Source organism: Camelus ferus, chromosome 3 (genome assembly GCF_009834535.1).
Source record: "Camelus ferus isolate YT-003-E chromosome 3, BCGSAC_Cfer_1.0, whole genome shotgun sequence".
Classification (NCBI taxonomy): Eukaryota; Metazoa; Chordata; class Mammalia; order Artiodactyla; family Camelidae; genus Camelus; species Camelus ferus.
The window spans coordinates 84,482,051-84,505,831 of NC_045698.1; the positions used below are offsets into that span (position 1 = coordinate 84,482,051).

The 23,781-nt window shown below is 40.1% G+C and overlaps 1 protein-coding gene across 6 annotated transcripts in view; it reads left to right on the forward strand.

The window, feature by feature from the left end:
- SNCAIP (synuclein alpha interacting protein) overlaps window positions 1–23,781 on the forward strand; it is a 142,674-nt gene that overhangs the window by 92,795 nt on the left and 26,098 nt on the right. For all 6 annotated transcript variants that reach the window (XM_032476580.1, XM_032476581.1, XM_032476582.1 and 3 more), the window contains 3 exons: window positions 11,444–12,312; window positions 14,007–14,186; window positions 19,875–19,988. In XM_032476580.1, the coding sequence (XP_032332471.1) occupies window positions 11,444–12,312; window positions 14,007–14,186; window positions 19,875–19,988 (1,163 nt within the window). The remainder of the gene's footprint in view (window positions 1–11,443; window positions 12,313–14,006; window positions 14,187–19,874; window positions 19,989–23,781) is intronic.

Consider the following 23,781-nt stretch of genomic DNA (forward strand, 5'->3'; position numbering starts at 1 on the left):
AAACAGAATCCTAGAATCTCGTAGTTGAAGGACCCTCAGAGAGAGAAGGAGTCATCTGCAGAAGCCCAGACCCTTCTATGGCAGTGGGTTGCTCAGGCCCCTGCATCTCACAGTGTGGTCCAGGACCAGAACCTGCACCACCAGCATCACCTGGAAGCTTGTTAGAAATGCTGGGGTGGGTACAGCTCAGTGGTAGAGTGCATGCTTAGCATGCACAAGGTCCTAAATTCAATCCCCAGTACCTCTATTAAAAAAAAAAAGAAATGCAAATTCTGAGGCTTTAGTGCAGACTGGAGAATCAGATTAACAAGCTCTCCAGGTGATTCATTTGCGCATGTTCAAGTTTGAGAAGCACTGATTTAGGCCACCTTGGTGCTAATCCATTGTCCATGATGAGGTGTCATGTCACTCCATGCTCACAATCAAGCACTAGTTCTCCAGGGTGGTTCTCAAGACATACAATGGGAAGCTCTCTTCTTCTCCTGGGTCAGTGAGCTTCCTCAAATGCCGCTCGCCTCCTGCGTTCTGCCTGCCAGTCACATCAGGGAACCTCCTTCAGTTCTTCAGACATGCTCTGTTCTTTCACATGAGATGTCCTTTCACCTCCAAGTTCACCTCCTCAGGGCCACTCTACCTGACTCCCTACACCACCACTGTTTAATAGACGTATAACACAAGCTGTTTCCATAATTTAAATGTTTTATAATAACTACATTAAAAATATAGATAGATGAGTTGATTTGGTACCTTCTATTTAACCCAGCATATCAAAATTATTATCATTTCAGCATGTACCACCTGTCACATGTTAAGTGCTTAATAGCCATAGGTGTCCAGTGGCTTCATTTTGGACAGTGCAAGCCTAGATTATATTAGCACCCCTTCCCCAATTTATTATCTTATTTCCCAGCTCCTTGTACTTTTTCGCTTCCTTAAATATCTGTGTTTTTTTAAGTATAAATAATGTGATACTAGTTTTCATATCGGTTTTCTCTAGTAGACTAGCCAAAATCAATGTGGGGTAGTTGTGTTCATTATGGTATCTCCAGTGCCTGGTGCTAGTGCTGATAAACGTCCAAGGTAGGATGGATGGATGAATGTGTCAAGAGGTGAAAGGAAGCCTACTTCTCTGGGTTTTGTATTGTAATTGAGGTTGGAGACAGCTGCTTCGCTTCTCTTCATTGGGTTTGACACTTTGATATTCAGTTGTCTCTTCTTTCGCCTGCAGCACTGATATCTTTCTATATATATATCATCATACGAACACTCTAATTATCTCCTGTCTTAAAAAACCAAGCAAATAGTACCCACTCTAGTGGCTCCCACCCTAATTCTCTGCTCCTTTCTCTCCCCATCTCAGGCCCCATTTATAACCAACCTCCATTGAAAAGTTAAGGGAACCCCCATCTCCAGTCCCCACCTCCTGTTCACCTTAAATATCTCCAGGATGACTTCCACCTCTTTGGGGAAGGTCACAGCTTCCATTCTGCCAAATCCATTGACACAGATGTTCTCATCTTTCTTGGCCTTGCTGCATTATTTGAGACTATTGGCCACACCTTTCTAGAAACTTTCTCCTCTCTTGGCTCCGTGACACCATCTCTCTCCTCGTTTTTCTTGCAACACTTTGACATCTCCTTAGTCTCCTTTGTGACTCCTCCTCCTTCTCTACTTGACCTTTAGGTATCCAAGGGGGACGGAAGTATTCAATACGATACTCTCTCCTCAATCTCTTAAATCTCTCTGGGTTGATACCTAATCTGTTCTCAGGGCTTCAAATGCCTCTTACTTGCTGCAGCTCCTCGCCCCAGCACTCTAGCCTCCTAGTTAATGACCCACTTGATATCTACGTGGAATATCTCGTGAAATTCTTAAGAGGAATCCGTGAATCCCCATCCCCAACCTGTTTCTCCTTAGACTCCCCCTCAGCAATCAGCACTGAAACATCCACTCAGGGACTGAAGCCAGGACCCTCCCCTCCCTCATCTCCACATCTGTCTATCAGCAGGTCCCGAGTCCTCTGTGCTCAGAGTCACTCCTCATCTGTCCACTTCTCTCCATTTCAACAGCCACCAGTTAGGCCAGGCCACCTTTAGGTTTCATCTGGGTTAAGGACCACGAATTAGTGTCACTTCTGTCTTCACCATCAATCCTTGCCACCCCACATTTCCCACAGAATAGGCAGAAAGATACATTTTTAAATGCAAAGCAGATCATTTCATGCTCGTGAAATCCCCCTAAGGATACCCTATTTCACTTAAAATATAAACCAAAGTCCTTTTTGTGGCCAGTAAACCCCCAAGTGATTTGGCCCCTGACAGCCTCCCACAACTTCATCTTTAGCTCTTTTACCCTGGCTCACTCTGCTCTAGATATGAGAATTATGGAACCTGCCAGATGCTCTCCTGCATTAGACATTTGAGAATGTGCTTCCTTCTATGCAGATCTTCACAAAACTGTCTTTTCTCTTGTATTTCCCCACAGATCCTCACAGAATTGTCTTCTCATCCCCAGATCTTAGCTGAAATGTCATCTCCATGATGAGGCTTCTCAGCTGTTCTCTGTTCCAATACCTTCCTTGTTTCCATCAAAGCACTTTGCATTTTGCAATTGCTCATTCATCTATGTACTTGTTGGACTGTCTGCTTCTGCCATGAGGATGGTGATTATGTCTGTTTTGTTCACCTCTGCACCCCTAGATCCATGTGCACAGAGAACATTCAGCAGATTTCATGGGATGAATGGACCCTGCTTGTGAGCATCTTTCAGCATTCTGCCAATTACTTTAGCACTTCTAAATAAGCTTTATTACATCCTTGTGTTTCTTGCTTACATTGGAAAGAAACTGCCACCTTTAACCAGCTAAAGGGATTGGCAGCTGAAATCAGAACAAATTCTTGGTGATAAAACGACTCTAAATTTAGGCTGATGCCACTGAAGATAAAGTAGGGAAATTCTTCCACTCACCTGTTTCTGAGAAAACTTGTTATTGAAAACCATTGTCCTAATGTTACTTCATAGTCAGTGGTTACTGATATCTAGGCAGAGAGTGCAGTTTGGGATTTAGGTAAATGATTCTGAAATGAGTACAACCAAGTTCTACTGCTGTTTTCTGGGATTCCATTGCCACATGTGACCCAAATAGAGAAATGTGAATTGCATGTTTAGGGAATAATTTTAATTGTGATAAGGCATTTCTGCAGTGTTATGGAAGGGAAGTTGGAATCAGGAAACCTCGGTCCTGATTGAGCAATCAGCACAGTATGTAATTTTCCATGTAACACTTAAAATTCCCTAAGTTCTCGTTCATTTTCAAGTGAGACTACAGAAAAGCTGCTCAACTGTCCTCCAGAGTTGCTGTGAAGATGTCTAGTGACATCATGCACTTGCCTTGGAGTCAGAAACAGAGAAAGTTTTACACAGATGTATTAGCAATTTTAAAATCTGAGATGCAGGACATTTTAGGAAAATTCTAATTAAGAAATAGCATTTGGAAGAACTTTAAAAATACACATTGTCTTTTTTTTTTTTTTTTTCATTATTTGTAACAGTGCCTGAGAAGCATGTACTGAACTGCACTAGAAAACAAGACAGCGTGGTTCTGCCAGGCTTTAACTTTGCTGCATTCGCTGCACCTGCCCTGTGCCCCCTACAGCCAGCCAGGTGGAAGCTCCCTTGGGCAGACTCCAGGGTGGGATGGGGGTGCTGCCAAAAGAAAGGGGAGGAGGCAGACTAGATAGTTCTTCCTCCCATTTCTCCTCTCCTCCAGACTTTGAGGTGCATCCCTCTCAGAATGGGAATGGGTTTCACACACTGACCACTTTGTTTTTGGAAAACAGAATTCATTTAACGCTCAGCCAGAAGACATTCTTCTACCCTAAAGACATACCCCCTCTTCTTATGTCTGAAGCTGTATTCCTAACCTGGATACATAACTCTATATTTAGAGGTAAAATAAACAGGCATTTGAGGAACCATCAGTTGGAGACTGATGGTAGAAGGTGGAGGACAGGGATTTTACACACACACACGTGCACACACGCACACACGCACGCACGCACACCTCTTGTCCTCTTATCAAGGAGCAGTAAGTATCCTGGTGTTCCCTGCCCTTGACCATAGATCAGCCCTGTAAAGCAGCGCCACCTTCAGTTAAAATTGTTAAGTGTGTCTCTGCACTTTACAGAAACTGCACTGAGTTTGCTCTCACCTTCCAGAAACCACACTGAGCAGGCACTCCCCTGTCTCCACACTTGTCTCCTTGATGAGTCTTTTTAAAATTTTTACTGTTATTGAAGTGTAGTCAATTTACCATGTTTCAGGTGTACAGCAAAGCGATTCAGTCATACATATACATACATGTATCTATATTTTTTCAGATTCGTTTTCATTACAGTTGATGAGCCTTTCTACCATCCCTTGATGTGTATCTCTCTCTGCGATTCAGCACTGAAAGGGAGAGAACGAAAGAAAGGAAAACTGATAAATGGGCCCCGAGTGGATACAAGGTATAATCCACTCAAGGTTTTGCTGATGTCCAAGTGAAGGTCAGCATGCTTCTTAGATGACACAGTAACTCTGGAACCATGTGCTTTCTTCAGAATCACCAATTGCTCTTCTCGGTGAACCATACTTCTGAGACTCAAAGGTTTAAAGTTGTCAAAATATTGAGTCTAATTTCATGATAGAACGTGCCTCTTTGGTGAAGAAGTATCTTTTCTGTCCAAGGTAGTAAGAGCTTGAGTACGTCTATGAGTTTTCCCAGAACTAAGAAGTGGGTGCAGATGGGGCGCAAAGCGTCGTGAGCAGGTCTGGGCGGCTCTGGGTGGGGCTGGCAGTAGTAATGAGACACGCAGCTCGCAGTCTCTGCAGCTGCTTGATATCGGGAACCGCTTAAAGTCGGGAAGTTTAGAACCAAATCAGTGAATCTTTTCCAACAGTATTTTAACATCTCAGTGCGAATGCATCATTGGTTGATATTTTTATAAGAAAGTGCTCTGTACTTGCCCTTCAGCTTTGCAACACCCTCAATAAAGGGTCTGTGACAGCAGGGAGAGGGGTGAGCCAGCGACTCAATGGGAACGTTCCAGAAACATGTGTTCCTCACACCCACTGGCTCTTCCCAACACAGTTCTCCAAATCCAGAGTTAACCCTTTTTTGGATCAATCTAGGCTCCAAGGATGGTACAGGAGAGCAAGTAGTCCTGTCAGACTCCGTACCGTACCCTCCTTCCTGCTGTCACGAGAGGGTGTGAGTCCCCCGGCCCCACTCCTTAGAGCTTGAGGTGTTTGCCACAAGTGGGCCCACCCCGGATTTCATTCATTTCCACTGGGTTAAGGAAACTCACAACTCTAGCAACGACTCTCCTAATCTTTCATAATGTCCCTCCCTTAGGTGTAAAACTGGAAGGAAATGGAATCTTGGAGAACTTAAAAGGCAAGGCCTTAAAGGCGCCTCAGGGGAGGGTACAGCTCCTGATGGAGCACTCGCTTAACATGCCTGAGGTCTTGGATTTGATTATTTAAAAAAAAAAAAGTGCCTAGGTTTCTAGTAGCTGTAGATGTGAAGTCTATTGTTATGTACATTTAAGACGATTACAGCTAAAGCTGACCATTTTGTTCCTCGAGGAAAAATAGTATTCTTTTAACTTTTAACAATGAACAGTAGGAAAACACTATTTTATCCTGCAGACACATTCCTTTTCTTTCTCTTCTTGATGTCTAAAGCTAATTTTCTAATACGGACACATAACTCCATATTTAGAAGCAAAATAAATAGGCACTTTGGGAGCCAACACTGACGTTCAGTCTTGAAGACTGGATCCACCGTTGCAATACCAAACTGTACATTATCTTCCTAAGAAAACACTAATTTATCAGTCCCAGGAGCCAAAGAGTTGTTCTGTGTCAGCAATCAGCTTAGCCTCATAATTATAAATTTGTGAGGATCTGTTGAAAGACATGGATCCAGAAGAATTATAGTGTTTCATAGTGAGTCACTCAGAATAAAGAGCCCTGTTATTTGTAGACATTCCAAACAGTCAGAAATTTAGAGGTGGGTCAGGTCTTAGCAATCATGTTTCTAACCTCTTTATTTCACAGATGAAGAAGTTGAGGCTTAGAACTTAGGAGATACATGAAAATACTTTAATACGCAGCATGTCTTCAGTAACTTTACCAACACTGTCTTTGAAATATTCAACACAACGTGTCCAAAATGGGGCCAGAGTGACTCATTGTGACAGGATTCATACGTGTTTTGTATACTTTGCCTCTTTGGTTTAGCATAGTTCTTTGTTCCTTTTCCCCTCCCTCCTTCCTCCTTTCATTCATTGATTCATTAAAAGATTTAGCCCTTGAGCCCTAATATCTGTGAGAAGCTGTGCTAGACAGAGGTCTGCTTATAAACACAAGGAGGTTTCACAAGCAATCTTTGCCCTTGAGGGACTCTCAGGACAGAGGATGAGACAGATGCATGAGTGCATTGTTGAAACAGAGCTTTATAAGTGCCTGGCTCCAGGTACCGGCAGGTAGATCTCAGGACACTGACACTAAGAAATCAAGGGCAACAGTTCCTTGGGAGAGTCAGAGGAAATGCACCAGGGAGATAGCACCTGAGGGGAATCTTGTCAGATGAGCCTACATGTCAGGCAGAGAAGGCAGCAAAGGTGAGAGCAATGAAGGAGGGACGTGGGGTATCCAGGAAGGGTGAGTTTAGTAATGGAGATGCAGGGGAAAATTAGTGACATGGGAATGATGAGTGCTGAGATGAGAAGATACATTAGAAAATAAATAAAAGAGCTATTAGGTACCCTGCTAAAGAATTTAGCTACTATCCTGAAAGCCAGGGTTTCCTAAACCTTAGTTGTTCAAGTATTTCCACAACATGGGATACATGCCAAGTCATTCTCTGTCTTTTTTTGTTTTACCTGTAAACCACTTTTACTATTAACATATTTTTCTAAAACCACTTACTTATTTTTCTTAATGGAGGTACTGGAGATTGAACCTAGGACCTTGTGCCTGCTAAGCATGTGCTCTACCATTGATTACCCTCCCCACAAAACCCACTTACTTTTGAGCATATTTGTTTTTAAAAGAAACTTTCAGGGTCAGTTGCAATAAATTCAGAGACATAATTAAAATGAATGTGATGAAAATGAAGCATTTCTCTTAACTCTGCTCATGAAAGTGAGCCAAAGGCCCACAGTCTCATTATTCTGAAGGGAGTTGGTAAGTTATGGAGAGGAGTTAAATTCATTGTAGCGCCAAGCTGAGAGTCCTTAAATTAATGAAGAGGGAGAAAGAGTTGAAAGGTGTATAGCTCGCTTCCTTTCCAGGTTAGGGCTATTTAGCATGGCTCCTGTGCACCATCTTAGGTCCTGCAGGGATGTGTATCCCACATCGGGGGAAATACTGCTTTAGGTGGTACAAGGCCACCTGAGGTTTTGAGCTAAGAAGTGACAAAATCTGAACAGGGGATTAGTCAGAACTGAAAAAGGAGACCAGAGAAGTGGATAGAACGTTGCAGAGACTGTGGGAGGATCCCACTGTGATCTAGTCAGTTTAATGAGATGAAAAGAGGGATCAAATTTGAGAGGGATTTAGGATCAGACCACAGTAGGATTTGGTGCCTAAAAGGTGAGAGGCAGGGGTCAAGAAAAGAGAAGGGTCAGTGATGCCTTGGAAATGGATTGCTTGGGAGCCTGCACATGTGGTCGTGTAATCCAGGCCAGGTTTATGAAGAATATGTTTACAGAAGACAGAGTAGTGTATGTGTGTGTGTGTGTTTGTGTGTTGGATGAGGAGGGGAAAGAGAGGAAGCAGGTGGGTGTGGTGAGGGATAAGACCCCTGGATCAGACAATGCTACCTGCTATACACACCTGCCCATCCTTGGCTCACATTCAATGCTTGTTGGATAAATGGTGACCTATAGATGGTAGCAGACAATTTGGACATACCCTGCTGGAGATCAGAGACATTCCAAATGCCATTTAGATTGGAAGAGGTAATTGTGGCCCATAAATCAGCCTCAAATACATTTCCCTTTACCTACTGACCATTTTAGAAAACTTGCGCCATAATCAGGAAGAGAGGTTTGAAGTAAATTGAACGTGTTTACTTTCATGAGATGTTCAAAATGAATCCACTCAACCAAAAAGCCATTGAGGAGCTACTTATGCAGAGCAGTTTGCGGGGTGCTTGGAGGGATGGAGGGGTAAATGGGACACAGACTCTGTTCTTAACAGAGCTTGTAAATAGCTTGTAAGATAATAGATAAAATTTCCCGGGGTTTACAGTTTAAAATGTGAAGTATTTATTCATGATTTCCAGGAAACACATTTCACCTCAAAAATCTTCCTAGTAACCATCATTACTCTGATCTTTGTTTCCATGCCTCAGAAGAAATGCATCATGGTGTTGAAGTAGAATAAAGTGTAAGTGGAATTTTTGGCGGACTTAAAGAATTGCAAGTGGAAATCTTGCCAGTCATTAAGAGCCTTTTTACTTGTGCTTAAAATACCGCTTTTCCAGCTTAGGAAAAATAAAATGAGTTTTTCTTTCCTATATATATAAAAGTGTCCTCATACAAGTATATGATATAGTAATAAATTGAAGTATTCTCATGAAAAACTGTTATTGAACCCACTTTTCATAACTGGGATTTTTTTCCTGGTAGCCAAGACAGACTAGAAAGCACAAATTTTACTCTCAGCCTAAAAGGCAGTCATAGGTTTGAATAAGGAGGACAAGAAGCCTAAATGTTGATGCCCTTTCTTCAGTTTCTAGACCCTTCTGTGGAAAGAAGTGTTTTCATAAGACTCAGACAGAATTCATTTCCATAGAACATTCTAAATGGCTCCTGTCAGAACAAAACAGCTGGGAAACATATGGTATCCATTTCCCTGTATCACTTGGAAAAAATTTCACATGTAAATAAAGCCAACATAAAAGAGTAGCCCTTTGAACCCACGACCTTATACAATACATAAATATATTGGTACAATGCTTTCGTTGTATTGGCCCACTAAGTTATTACACTTTAAAATTTTTTTATTACATCCTGAGATGCACATTTTCAAGAAGTTCCAAAAAATGGAGGTAATTGGCACAATATTAACAAATACTGTGCCTAATAATAAGTATCTCAGAAATGTTAAGGAATATATATATTTTTTCCTACTATAAGCTTTTCGGAAAACTGATAGGCCTATTTACATGTTATAAACTCTGTGTCCACTATTTCTCTGCTATTTTAAATAAGTAACCAACCATATGTTCTTAAAAGGAAGACAGAGGCTTGGCAGAAATTTCTGGCAGGCATTAATTTTTTGTAGCTTTATATTTTGGGGAAGAAAAGGGCATAAAAAGGATAGAAAAATTTTAAATTTACAGTGGACCAACTGGAATTAGTATTTGCCTTTGCATATTTACATTTCATAAATAACTAGAAAATCCATCTCTCTCTAGTGATTATTACTCCTCTGAGTTTATTAACAGGACTTCTGTCCCCTGTGAAATTAAGCTGTAAATCCCTCAGAAGGATGCATTTTGCGCATTTAAAAAGAGATTTAATGCAATGGACAAAGTGAGATTCAAATTTAAATACTAGCATTTGTTAATTATCTGCTCTGTGCCAAGTACTGTAGACAACTAGGAACCAGAGCCAGCAAAAGGCAGAAGAAGCAGGAGCTTAAGAGCATCTAGATACCTCCATTCCCTTCTGGAACATTCTCTGTTAATACCTATTTCTTACTCGACAGAATCCAGGCCTCCCTCCTGGATTCACAGCTCACAGTATTCTCTTAGATTCCTGAAAGTCCTCAGAGAAGGACCACTTACTACAGACCCTCTGAACCGTAAGCAAAATTGTGGTCCATGTTGGGGAAAGAACTTATCTGGGGAATGTTATATGGCATTCAGGCTCAGAATACTCACTCATCGCTTTATCTTGGTTCCAGAACTTATCTGAATCCTTTGAGAACACATCCCATTGGGAAGAAGAATGACCAAGTGTCTAAATTTGGGGAACTTTTAATAATTTGTATGCTACTTTCACCCCAAGGATCAGTGGTAGCCAGGGACTATTGCAGAAGGTACAGACCCGAGTCCACGCTTGTTTCAGGTTCTTTTATTTTTTGGTTATGCTCAACAGCAAAGAACAGTACAAATACATGCTTTGGGGTTAAATATTTCCTGCCTGCTGTTGTTCCAGAAGAGGAAGGATAGATGGGAGACCCCTAGTTGGAGGGCACATCCTGAAACCTCACCTCTTTGATGGGGGATGGTGTAAACTAAGCAGGAAAGGGGTAAGAACCCATAAATCAGTGTCCTGCAAATTACCAAGGGCGCTGGGTCATCTGTCTAGTCAGGGGAGTGTCCCACAGAGGAAGCCGTACCATCAAGGCTGAGGGAGGAGACTGCTGCTGTCAACCTGAGCCAAGAGGAGGCGTGGGCAGCCGTGGATATGAGGTTAACTGGGAGAGGTGGTGGTGCTTATCTTCACCTCCAGATGTGTTGCTGTTTCACTTCATACTCCATCTCAACCAGACACTGAGTCAAATGCAAACTATACAATCTTTATCTAAGCTTTGCACAGAAACAAGAAGAAAAAAAAACTAGTCTGCCCATTTCACCCTCCTTTGCAACTTCCTTCCCCTCCGGTTCATTTCCAGCCTTCCAGACGATGGAGGGAGGAGTGAATCTTAAAGAGCATGTTCCGTTGTGAGGGGTTAGTGCATGACATTGCTGTGCCATATGCCAGAAAGCACCATGAAATGCCCATGAATGATGGTTCACTGGGATACTCAGTCTAGGGTGGGACGAACTCAGCCATGGCTTATCTCCCATGGTCCAGTCAATCCTGACCACTTCCTTCCTTCCTGTTCTTTCCCTAATCCACCTAACAAATCACCTGTGAATCAGCCAGTGGGTCTCAGTTTACATTTGTTCAGTATTAAGCAATTCCCCCCTTCTTTCTATGAGACTTCTTAAGCTTTATGGGTGTAAATATACATGTGTGCATGTCTGCTCGTGTGTACATACATCCCTTCTCTCCCTCAATTCATTTGGAAGTTCATTTAACACAGAGGACCCTATCCTCCAATTCTGGTTTTCCGGGTGGTGACAAGCATCAAAATACTGTCAGGGAGGTGCAGCCATTCCAGGGAAGAAACCTGAATATCTGTCTGGATTTGTTTTCTTTAGCTGTCTGCTTTCACTGTGATTACTACTTGAATTAATTTTGAGCCAGCACGTCATAACTTTTATCATTCACTCTTTTTCAATGGTAAGCATGAACTGTTTGTTTTATGATACGTGTTCTCTCTTACCCCCAGACTACTTTGAGCATGACTTGAGTGGACCCTGCCTGCCTGCATAGCCAAGATATTTTCAGTGCTTCAATTTAATAGTCCCCTCTTTTAATTTATTTTAAAACAGTTTCTGGCTCAAGCTGGAATTGCGGTGTCTCAACTCTTATTACGAACACGCAAAAGCCCACAGGAATTGCTGATGTCTACAGTAAGTTCCGCCCAGTGAAGAGAGTCTCCCCACTCAAGCATCAGCCAGAGACTCTGGAGAACAATGAAAGTGATGACCAAAAGAACCAGAAGGCAGAGTACCAGAAAGGGGGGGATTCTGACCCAGACCCTCAACCTGAAGAACTCAGCCCTGGGCATGGAGAAGGCGGCCCCCAAAGCAAGAGCACGGAGCCCAGCGCCCTGCTGGGTGAACTGGAGCATTATGACCTCGACATGGATGAGATTCTGGATGTGCCTTACATTAAGTCCAGTCAACAGCTTGCCTCTTTTACCAAGGTGACTTCAGAAAAAAGAATTTTGGGTTTATGCACAACCATCAATGGCCTTTCTGGCAAAGCCTGCTCTCCAGGAAGTGCTGAGAACTCGCCATCCAACATGACACCGTTTTGTGTTCTTTCTCCTGTGAAAAGCCCTCACTTGAGAAAAGCGTCCTCTGTTGTCCGTGACCAGCAAAAGGTCCCCACTGAAGAATCCGAGAGTTCGCCATCTCTGGTTAAAAGTGGCTCTGCGTATGAGCCTGAAAACCAGAGTAAGGACTTCCTCAACAAGACCTTTAGTGACCCTCATAGTCGAAAAGTTGACAAGGCAATGCCAGACTGCCAGCTGAGGGCCTTCCATCTGCAGTCCTCAGCAGCCGAACCCAAACTCGATGAGCAGATCGGCGGCATGAACTGGACCAGCTCCCAAGGCCCAGAAGAAAGAAGTGAGTACCTGAAAAAAGTAAAAAGCATCTTGAACATCGTTAAAGAAGGGCAGATCTCCCTCCTGGTGAGTATGGTTTAACTCAGTATACATGTAAGCATCCACAGGCTCCAGTTTTATCAGCTCTATTCAGTAGTAACACAGTGATGATGCTTTTTTTCCCTTTCTTGTTTAATCTCTATTTGTGTCTTTAATTGGGCGATATGACTTTTGAGCTTTAAAATTAAAATTAAAAATTAGTTGGTTAATACAGGGAAAAAACAAATGGCTATAGAGGGAATGTTATTTCACTTCAACTTTGCTTGACTTCAACCAGAATAAGGACACACGCTTAAAAGACAAAACCAAAAAAGCCCAGCGTTTTCTTTAATAAGAATCTTAATACCTTTCTTTTTGCTTCTCCAATGGTTCCCAGTGCTCTTACTCAGTTATTTGTGGGGATGTCAGTTCCTTGCTGATGGGGGACCTGCCAGATACATGAACAGAGGGTCTTCTGTATTATCCTGATTATTATTCAGAAGGGTTGGACCGGGATGTTTGAAAGCATTTGCAGATAGAAACTTACACTAGAGCTTGATTGCCCTCTGACCTACATGGAGTTTTTATTTAGTTCCAGGTCTGCATATCTAGGGAGCATGAAGAAGCTTTTCCAAAGACTCTAGACACAGAGTAACATGATGTAAGAAAAGTCTGTTCTGCTTAGATTCAGAGAAAACTAAACTGAAATCACACTCCCATCTGCCTGCATTGTTCTTTTCTGGCTTCCAGACTTGGATCAAAGAGTAGTAAGCCTGTGCTGACACTGTGATGTTAATTAAAGTTTCATTCAAGAAAAGTGACACATCTTGGCAGTATAATTCTACTTAGTGTAAGGCTATGCATAGATAAGTACAGTGCACTTGGGCTCTTGTCACAAATCTTAGTGTTGCAATAGGATGATATGATTGAACAATTTTACTCCATCAAGTAATTTTTTTAACATTTTTTATTGATTTATAATCATTTTACAATGTGTCTTTTTTTTTTTTGTCTCCTGAAAATGTCTTTTGCATTTCTCCTGGCTCTTCTTCTCTGTTTCTCTTCGGTTCATTCCTTTCTTTTGTCTTTCCCATGTTTTCATGTTTCCCAAATGACAATACCTCTCAATTTACCCAACAGTTTTTATCAACTGAATGTCGCTAGAGGGGAAAAACCAAAGTCCAGGTAGCCTTGAGATGCCCCCAGGAGTTTGACTGGGGGTGAGAAATGTCTAGCCTTACCCATGGGAGCATCAGCTGCAGTACTCACCATGTAGCTTCCTAGCAAAGCCAGCTCTCCGTAGTTCAAGGCAAAGCAGTTGGTTAAGACAAGTAGCTCATTCATTGAACAAACCTACAACAGGGAATAAAGCAGACCGAGCCTTCAGAACTTGGCAGGAGTGGAAGAGACATACAGGGAACCTGCCAGGTACCATAAGTATCATCACCATTATTAGAAAGCCAGCTTGGAGCCTCTACAAACTCACTGACTCATCTCTGTTGCATGTTTCATGGAGAGATAAGTCACTTGAACATTCATGTTCTAAAGCACAGTATAACAGAAAATGTCGTTGAAAATCGTTGGAATTAATGGCAAGGAATTCTGACTTACTAGATCCCCATGGCTGCCACCAGAGCTTCTAGAAGCTCATCTCTTCTTCCCAGTGCCCAGAGCGAACCCCCCCCAAGAGGGTCTCATTCTGATTTATTGACTTAAGTTTTTTACTCTTCCTTTGTGTACAGCCACACCTTGCTGCCGACAATCTAGACAAAATTCATGACGAAAGCGGAAACAATCTCTTACACATTGCTGCATCACAGGGACATGCAGAGTGTCTGCAGCACCTCACTTCTCTGATGGGAGAGGATTGCCTCAGTGAGCGAAACGTCGAGAAGTTGACTCCAGCAGGCCTGGCCATCAAGGTGACTCACGGGCTGGGGACTGGGCCCTCCATGCCTCAAAGTTGGGTTTCTATTTTTTAAGATTCCTGGTGGGCAAAAGCGTTGAATGGAGAGAGAGAAGAGTGATTTACCAAGCAAACAGCAGATGAACCAGGTCCATTTAAAAGATGAATAATTTCAGTCACTAACTGCTTTGAGATTTTGAGACTATATTCTAATTTAGGGTAAGCTTCAAATCAGCTAATAAAGAGAAAGGAAAATGATCTGTTGCAATTCTAAGAACTTTTGTTATTCATGGTGACTGTAATTTAGATTCTTAACCACACCTGGATGGATCTGTGTGGGACTGTTTCATTTTTTCCTAATGTGAGTATAATGAGCAAGACAAATGAGGGGAAGGTGTGTTTTAAGGGATGATAGCTCTCAGGAGTATTTTGGATAATAAAGTGGGCCTCTAATGGATTGCGTCTGAAGTTTAAATGTCTGCAGTATCAGGAGTTGTTTAGAATATCAATGCTGAGTTTGAATTTAGCTCTTGCAGAACACAGTGTGTTATCTATCAAGAACTGTACAAAATAACTGGGACTGGGATAGATATTAAAACCTAAAAAACAGTGATACAGGAAGACATGGTTTTTTATAGCACTGCAGTGATTGCCTCTGTAACATATAACACATCACTAGAAGGTTAGCTATTAAACTAAAATTACTTTTAAGATCTTTGGCAAATAAATGTGGAATTCAGTCACATTTCTTAAGAGCCAGAAGTGAAGTTTAGGGAAATATAGTCCCTAGTGCTTCTGCATATGTACTTTGTTTTATATAATAGTTATGTCTTCTAAAAGCTGAATAATCATAATTTTTATAAATGGGATTATACTGAAATTTACTGGGGGAACTTGCTAGTTAAAGAAGTCTGCTTGTGAATTCTCTAAAGAACAAGTAAAGCAATTACTTTCTTTCACCAGTATACCTTTTGTACAAATCTGAATTTTTCTATCTTCAACTTATTTACCATTCAGTAAAGTTTTATATATTAAAAAGTTGTTTTCTGTTTTTTTTTTAAATTTTACTCTGTGGTTAGGTACTATTTCTGATATGGCATAGAAAATAATATTTTTTGATCAGATAAGTGATTTGTGACTCCAGTAGGTATCATTTTCCTTTAGTTGTGAATGATGCTATATCAAATTAAGAGCGGAACTGCAGGCAGCCATCAAGAAGAAAGAGAAATCAAACGTAAAGTCAAAGCTCAGCATAGTGGAGTTCAACCATGTGTACGAGTCCACCAGGTACTTTAGATGGTGCTGGCAGTACAAATTTGAATGAGACGTAGTCCCTTTTCTTAAGGAACTGATAGTCTGGTGGATAAAGTATGTAAGTTATCAATAATGCAAGTACAGGATGGCAAATTCAGGATCTAGTTCCTATGTCAGAGTCCCGTGGGAGGGCAGGATTTGGATTTGGTCATCAGTGGGCATGATTCACTGATGGCTAAAATATTCTTTTTTTTTTTTTCCCCTTGAAAGCAACTCTTTATTTTAAAAAATCTAAAAAAAATTTTTTTTTTACTGAAGTATAATCAGTTTACAATGTTGTGTTAACTTCTGGTGTACAGCATAGTAATTTAGTTATACATATATATATTCTTTTTCATATTCTTTGTCATTATAGGTTGTTATAAGATATTGAATATACTTCCCTGTGCTTTATAATAGAACCTTGTTGTTTACCTATTTTATATATAGTAGTTAGTGCCTGCAAGTCCTGAACTCCCAGTTTATCCCTTCACTTCCTAAAATATTCTTACAGTGCCAGTGATTGTTGACAGTTGCCTTGCCATTTTAGTATTTATAATAGACAATTCTCATTAGTTTTCCTGACTAATGTTGGATTTTGAATATATCCTAAGTACATAATTGGATGAGAACATTTTTTTGTTAATTTATATGCCCTAGTGCGGGTTTTGATAGAGTAAAAATCTTTAGAGTAGGAAAGTACATAAGAACTTTAGTGGTCATTAAGCCAACCTTGGGTAAACTCCTTCTATAGTATCCATATAAAGTGTTGATTCATTCTTAAACACCTCTAGTCAACATAGAATCACCATCATATAATCAGCATGCAACCTTAAGCAGCATTTTCTTTTGCTTTAATGAAGAACATGTATGAAACCCGTAGGACTCAAATGCTCTTACAGATTTGGAGTCTCAGGCTTTTCATACTTCTGACAATGATCTGGGAAATGGAAGTATTCCTTTATTCCTTCATTTAATCTAGAATGTACAAAAGCAGTAAATACAAATATTTTAGAACACATGCCACCCTCTTTAGAAATAAATCCTGACATAGGTCCTGCCTCAGTCCATTCAGTGTGTTGTGGAGGACACTGATAAAGTTGAGGGAGTCCTAAGAAGTCATCATCATCTGTTTTAGGACCTTGTTTTGAACACCAGTAATTAACTGGTGGTGTTTCACCCCATTAAGCACCGTTCTGAGAGCCTTGCTGTCATTAAAGACAAACAAACTTGGTACAAATGGGCAGAAGTTGCTCAGATAATATGACTTGGCTGACAGGAAGCAGAGTCAGAGACAAGGTATCAAATAAAAAGATTACATGAGAAAAGGGGCTCTGAAGTCATACTGCGGCTTAAGAACATCTCTCCCCCACTGTTAAACTCCTTAAATGGAACATAATAAATTCTTGCCAGCTACATGCAGAATTTATTGAGTGCTTTCTAGGGGACTCAACACTAGATACTGTGGGAGTTCAAGGCATTATTAAGTTCCCTTTGGGAACAGTTAAGCAAAATAATTGTAAGGAAAGATTTCTAGAAGGTGAGAACAGTCTGTTTTCTAAAATGGAACCAGCACAAGAAATTATTTTAGAATCTAAACAGATTTTCAATAAAATAACTTTAATTCTCTTTTTATTTCTAATTAAGCCCAAAGACAAAATGCTGGTCTGGTGAGAAAATGACTTCAAACACATAGCCTACTGATACTCCTTTTTAACATACACTAAGTGACCCAAAGCCCAGAGACTTCAGCAGGCAAAAATCTTCCACTAGAATTTAATAACATTTTTTATTTTCTTGGTATTTCTATTTATGGCACGTGATATTACTTTCAAACTCATAGTAGTGATACCTTTCCTTTTGCCTCTCTAGCAGCTTGTTATTTATTTAAATGTTGCTTCCTTGAATAACTAAACCTAACACATCTAACAGGGCATTCTACCCAACAATAGCAAAATACACATTTTTTTCAAGTGCACATGAAATATTCTCCATGATAGACCGTAAGTTAGGTCATAAAACAGATCTCAATAAATTTAAAAGGATTAAAATCATATAAAGTATGTCCTTGAACCATAATGAATTGCAACTAGGTATTAATAACAAAAGGGAATTTAAGATAATCACAAGTATACAAAATTAACACACTCCAAAATAATCATTGTATCAAAGGAGAAATTACAAAGGAAATTGGAAGCCACCTGAAGATGAATGAAAATGAAAATGCAATATATCAACATTTAAGTATGCAGCTAAAGAAGTGCTTACAGGGAAATTTATAGCTATAAATGCCTATGTTTAAAAAAGAGGAAGGAGGAGGAAGAGGAGGAAGATCACAAATTAATAGCCTACTCTACCTCAGGAAACTAGAAATAAAAAGCAAACTAAATTAAAACAAACAGAAGGGAGGAAATTAAAACATTTCAAGCAAAAGTAAATGAAATAGAAAATAGAAAAACAGAGAAAATCAACAAAACCAAATTTGGTCTCATAAAAGGATTTTTAAAAATTAGTAAACCTTTTAGTTAGACTGACCAAAAGAAAAAAAGACTCAAATTACTAAAATCAGAAATTATTCGTGTTTCTGTGTTCTGTGTAAGTAAAATACCTATTTATGTAAATTGTCTTGCCTCATAGACGCTCAATATGGTTCCTGTTCCTTTCTTCATTCAGAGGGAATAAAACATTATATCAGTGGGTGTTTGTTAATCCTTATAGGAAACATTGCATGCTCAAATTGTGTAATTTAAGGAAAGTGTATAATGAAGGATTTATACGCCAAAGGAGGGGGAGTGGATGGGGTGTAGGGAGCCCACGAAGAAGAGTGCAGTATACTGGGGTCAGTAACAGCCAGAGCACAGTTACCACCCCAGAGCCTGACTGAGAGGGCTGAGTAAAACAGCTGGCTGACTTTTGACCATTGACTGGTGGCAGGACTCAGCAGACCAATGGCCATCCCATAATGTGGGAGCCAGGAGCAGAGGGGACCTCAAACTCTCTCTCTTTTCCTGGTCTCCTGCTACTGCTTTCCATCAGCCAAACCCAGCCAGAAGCCAGGGGCAAGGGAGCTAGCAGACCAGCCTCCCGGGCAGCAGGGAGGGCAGAGACAGGAGGAAACAGATCTGAATGGGGCACCTGGCTATTTAGCACACCTGATCATGCTAGATGCCCCAGTTAGAAGACTCTGCATTTGCATACTTGGAAGCTGGCTACTTAAAAGTCTATTATCCAAATAGGAGTAAATTAAGAATAAGCAGATTAGCTCCCCGTCCTGATTTTGGAATAGGCTTTCCTGACTCCATGTCCACCATAATTCTTTCCTATACTAAGGTCTCACATTGTGCAAAACCAGGATGCAGTTGAATGTCTCATTTGTCTTATAGAGTTATTGTGAGGATCCCAGAGAGCATTCTAATAGTATACGGTGACAAGTATTTTGTGCTTAGTGAATTGACATGCTTTATCTCATTTGACCTTTGCAGTAACTCTGAGGTGGTTACTACTAACCCCTGCTACTTAACAGATGAGAACATTGAGTACCAGAGAGATGAAGTAACTTGTTCATAGTCTTGTAACTCAGTGGTGGATTCAGGATTTAAATCCATTCCGAAGTCTGCGTCTTAATCACTAGGTTTATATGTCATAACTGCTTCCTGGTTTGCACAGTGTGGAAAAGAGCCACTGTGAACATGGAATCAGAGACGACCTCATGAAAGTAGCAGTGTATCCGGGTTATTTTCTCTTCCTTTATTTTGGACTTCTGACATTTTAACTTCTTGAGGGAAAAAACCTATTCTAAGAGTTAATGGATAAACAAATTGTGATATATTCATACAATGGAACACTTCTCAGCGCTAAAGAGGAATAAACTATTTCCAGGCAGTAGTTTGGGTATATCTCAGAGGCATTATGCTGGGTGCAAGAAACCAGATGCAGAAGAATGCATACTCTATTCTCTTGTGATAGAAATCATATTAGTGGTTGCCTGGGCGAAGGTGAGAGGGATGAGAGCAGAGGGACTAGACATATAAGGAGAAGGGAGGGGAGGGTGGAAATGTTCTATATCTTGACTGGAGTTGTAGTTACAAGAGAGTATCTATTTGTCAAAATTCATCAAATTATACTTTAAAAAGTATATTTTATAGTTCACAAATTATGCCTTAACAAATTGATTTTAAAATAACTGATAAAAGTATGAAACTGTAAGTAAGTAAAAATTCTGTAGTTGATTTAGAGTCAAAATTACTGATCAGAAATATAATAGGTGGTATACATATATTATAAATGAATTAATCCAGATATAAAAGCCAAAATTCATGTGATTTCTTCCCATGGTAAAATACCATCTGTGAGGTATTTTTCAAACCTGAATTACCTTAAATTTCTTCCTTTTTTTTTCTTTTTAATCCAGAATGGTCAGTTGGAGTGTGTACGCTGGATGGTGAGTGAAACAGAAGCAATTGCAGAACTGAGTTGTTCTAAGGACTTTCCAAGCCTTATTCATTATGCAGGTTGCTTTGGCCAGGTATGAAGAAATTTTTAATTAATTTCTCTTTGTATGCTGTGTAATCTACCTCTTTTTTGTTTGTTTGTTTTTAGTCCATCAGAATCCAACCTAAGAAATCATCAAGATGTATTCAAAGACTTATAAACAATCATAATCATTATAGCATTTTTATATGAAAAAATATTTCAAACAATATGAATATTCCCTGGTGGGATACTGAATAAATAATGAAGCAATATCCATATGATGGAATTTTACCGAAAAAAATTATTATATAATATTGAATTAAAATGTGATATGTGAAGCTGTTTTGTAATTTGGTAATAACTTTGAATTTTGGAGAGAGAGAGAAAGAAATAGATAATAAGATAGAAAAAAACTGTGTCATAACATGTTTATAGTAGTTAATACTAAGGGTGGAATTACAAGTGGCTTTTCTTTTTTGTATTTTTCACTTTTTCCCCAAATTTTCTACAATAAACATATTTAACTTTGGTCAAAAGTAAAATGATAAATTTTGAACCCAAAATTAAGAAGAAAATCTTTAGTAAGACATTAATCGAGGAAGTCTCCTTCCATTAAAGATAAGCAAGCATACTAACTCAGTAAGTCTCAGTTACAGCCAATGTCCACATTAGGAAATCTCAGTGTGAGTAGTTTGGTGTACACAGATCACTATCTAGTGTATGGAGTTAAAAAATCATCACTAACTCCCTTTGAGAAGGATGAGTATAAATTATCTTAAAAAAAATTGGAACCACAGAATGCCAATCTCAGTCTTTAAAAAAGTAAATAATGTCAGCACTGTATTAAAATAGATTTAATCACATTTGTTTGTGGCAAAGAAAATTGCTTCTCAAGCATATAACCATATCCCCTCTGGCTTCATAAACTTTCCCAGTGGCAGTAAATTGTGGTACTGTCAACAGGAGATTATGATTTTTCAGACATGACAATCTCAAATTTTAAAAATAGACTTGTAAAATATTACCACAGCCCTTCTTTAGTGGGAGTCATGTTAGGTGATAGTTCATTTTGTGCCATGGTAACTTCAATTAATAGTTAATATATATTATCTATAGATAGATAGATAGATAGATAGATAGATAGATAGATAGATAGATAATGTAACGTTTCCTTTATGTACCAAGCGCCATGCCACTGGATTTTGTGTCCACTATCTGACTTACTCTAAAGCAATCCTGTTGGAGCCTGTTGTTTTTATCCCCATTCTACAGATAAGACTGAAGAAAGTAAGTTAAGTGGCTGCGTGTGGTCTAATGGCTAGTAAGAGCAAAGACTGGATCTCAACTCAGGTCCTCTGACTTTGGGGCCAGGTCCTATTTTGTCTCCATCTCTGTAGATAATTTGTATAGCTTGTTTCCAGGGGCACTGATACAGCTGCAGATGTCTTTTTTACAGCTTGACCTAACAATACATTGTGATATTTGGAGTACCTTACACAGCTCATTGTACTAAATGTATGGTCTTTGAAATAGTCCCTCCATTTTCCTTGTGTGTTGCACTTAGGATCCCCAGCCATGGTGTCCTACAAACAACCATAAGAGTTAATAAGCATTTGCAAAGAAGGAGCTTTTTTTTGCTTAGACTGGCAAAGGGGAGAATAGTATTTTCAAATGACCAAAAGAATCATGAAGACCAATAGTCTTCATAAATCATTCTCAGTGTAAAACAGAATTTTATTCATTCTCAGATTGTCTGAATAATTGTTTCAGATCCCTGATTTCATTTGCTTATGTAAAGACTAAAGAGGAATTTCAGATATCAGGGGAAAGGCTGCCTGCACTTTTGGAAGAGCTTGCCAAACAAAAGGAGGAAAGGATTGCATTGCTGTTCGGAGACTTGAAGTCAACAATTGGGCATCCGGCACTCTTTGTCTTGGGACATGTTTCTTTATACATGCCAGTTTCTCTCTTCAAGTCTCACAGCAGGCTTCTCATAATTTTAAAGCTATTTTGGGACAGAACAAAAGAAAATGCCCTTTCTGGGACGGGTTGGGTGATGGTGTGACTTACTTGGTTGGACGAGAAGAAAATAGGGAAATGAGTGACCTATGCGAAGAGCCATGGCAAACATGTGCTTCATGTTAGTATCAGTATTCAGATTGTTATTTCAAGCTGATAAGCATTTTTAATGACCTAAAGTACAGCTTTGAGCAGGGCACTCCAGGAGTGCCTTCAGGAGAGCGTCCCTACACAAGTGGAAAATGTAGAAGCCCATTAGGACTGCAAATTCAGCCCAGCCATCCTGCATCCGCCACAGCCACTTATGTAACAGATAACCTGCGGAGATGCTGAACTTGGAATCATTACAAGGCTAATATTTTCACAAGGAAGACTGTTATTGAACAGTGTTCTAATGGATTCAGCACATGCAAGTTTTTCTACATCAAGCAGGCACTTGAGTGTGTTCTGGTTTTGTTTCTTTGGTAAATACGTTTGGAAGGGATAGTACAGAGGAAAATTCCTCTCCTTATTCTCATTGTCCTCTGCTCCTCATATAGATTCTTAAAGAATGGGCTGCATTTGACTCCCCATTTGTGTCCTTTTTCTTGTAAAAATTACCTTTAAAGCCTCCAGAACCACAGGGTAGCCAGCAGTTTTTAGTGGTCTTCTGGAGTGACAGGTCTTCGGGTGATAGGAATTGACTTTCTGCCTCTTGACACATGAAGTGTCAGAGGGTGCGGTTATTTCACTGCCTGATTGTACCTAACAGAACTAGCCACAGGGAGCATGAAGGTGAAAGCCTTGGGGGTACGCAAGGACCAAGCAGGGGGCATCCTTGCGTAGGCCTGCTTTGCTGTCCCTTGATTGAGATATTGCTGGTGAAGCAGTTGACACAGAATTGGCTCAAGTCAAAGCTACTGCTTGTGTAACCTGGGCAGTTTTCTTCCAACATGAAGGTTCAGATGGTCTCGTCCAAGTTCTGAGCAAAGCTCTTGCCTTCAGGTGCTTGGGGGCTCCAGCCTGTTTTGCATTGATCACTGGTTCAGTGGGTTCTCTTTTACTTTCAGCATCAAACTTATGATCATTTTGTTTCTGAATCCTTCATGTGACTGTTGATCAAGAGATCCTGCTACAGAAACAACCTGTGTCATAGCATTGAACATTTACCAAGAAGGAGCATGTTTGCCTACACTATGTGCATTCTCCATTTTAAGGGTTTGCCTTAATACAGATTTAAAAAAAAAAAAAGACACTTTTGCAAAAAAAGAAAAGACTCAGCAGTTCCTGCGACTGGTCATGAACGGCGATAGGCATGCTGGTGAGGCTGTGTGTTATTGTTTTTCCACAATTTACTTTTAAAGGGGGAAATACTCTGTTAACTTAGTTTCGTTGTAGATGAATTCATGGGGTGGAAATAAGTAAACAACACTGAAAGTGCTACAACTGCAGATGGAAGCAAATAGAACAGTCTTTGACTGGCACAAGCATTCTTCTGCTCTCCAAGGACCTTTGAAACAGCATAACCTACGCAGAATGCCATGCCCCACAGACGGGACAGGCATTTAGTGTGATTTCTGTGACCCAAGGAGTACAAAGGGAGCATGTCCTTTATGGGGTCAGGGGTCATGGGCCAATGAGCAGTGATGGGTATTCATCCTCAAAAGACAGGAAACAGTGTCATGGAGATCATCAACTTCTGGGTCTGAGTTTAAATCCTAGCCCTACCCTTACTAGCTCAGCAGCCTTGGATAGGTTTATGTCAAAAAGAAAGAAAAAAGATTTCCATGGACCTCAGTTTCCTCATCTTTAAAATGGAGATAATAGAAACTTCTTCACATGGTTGC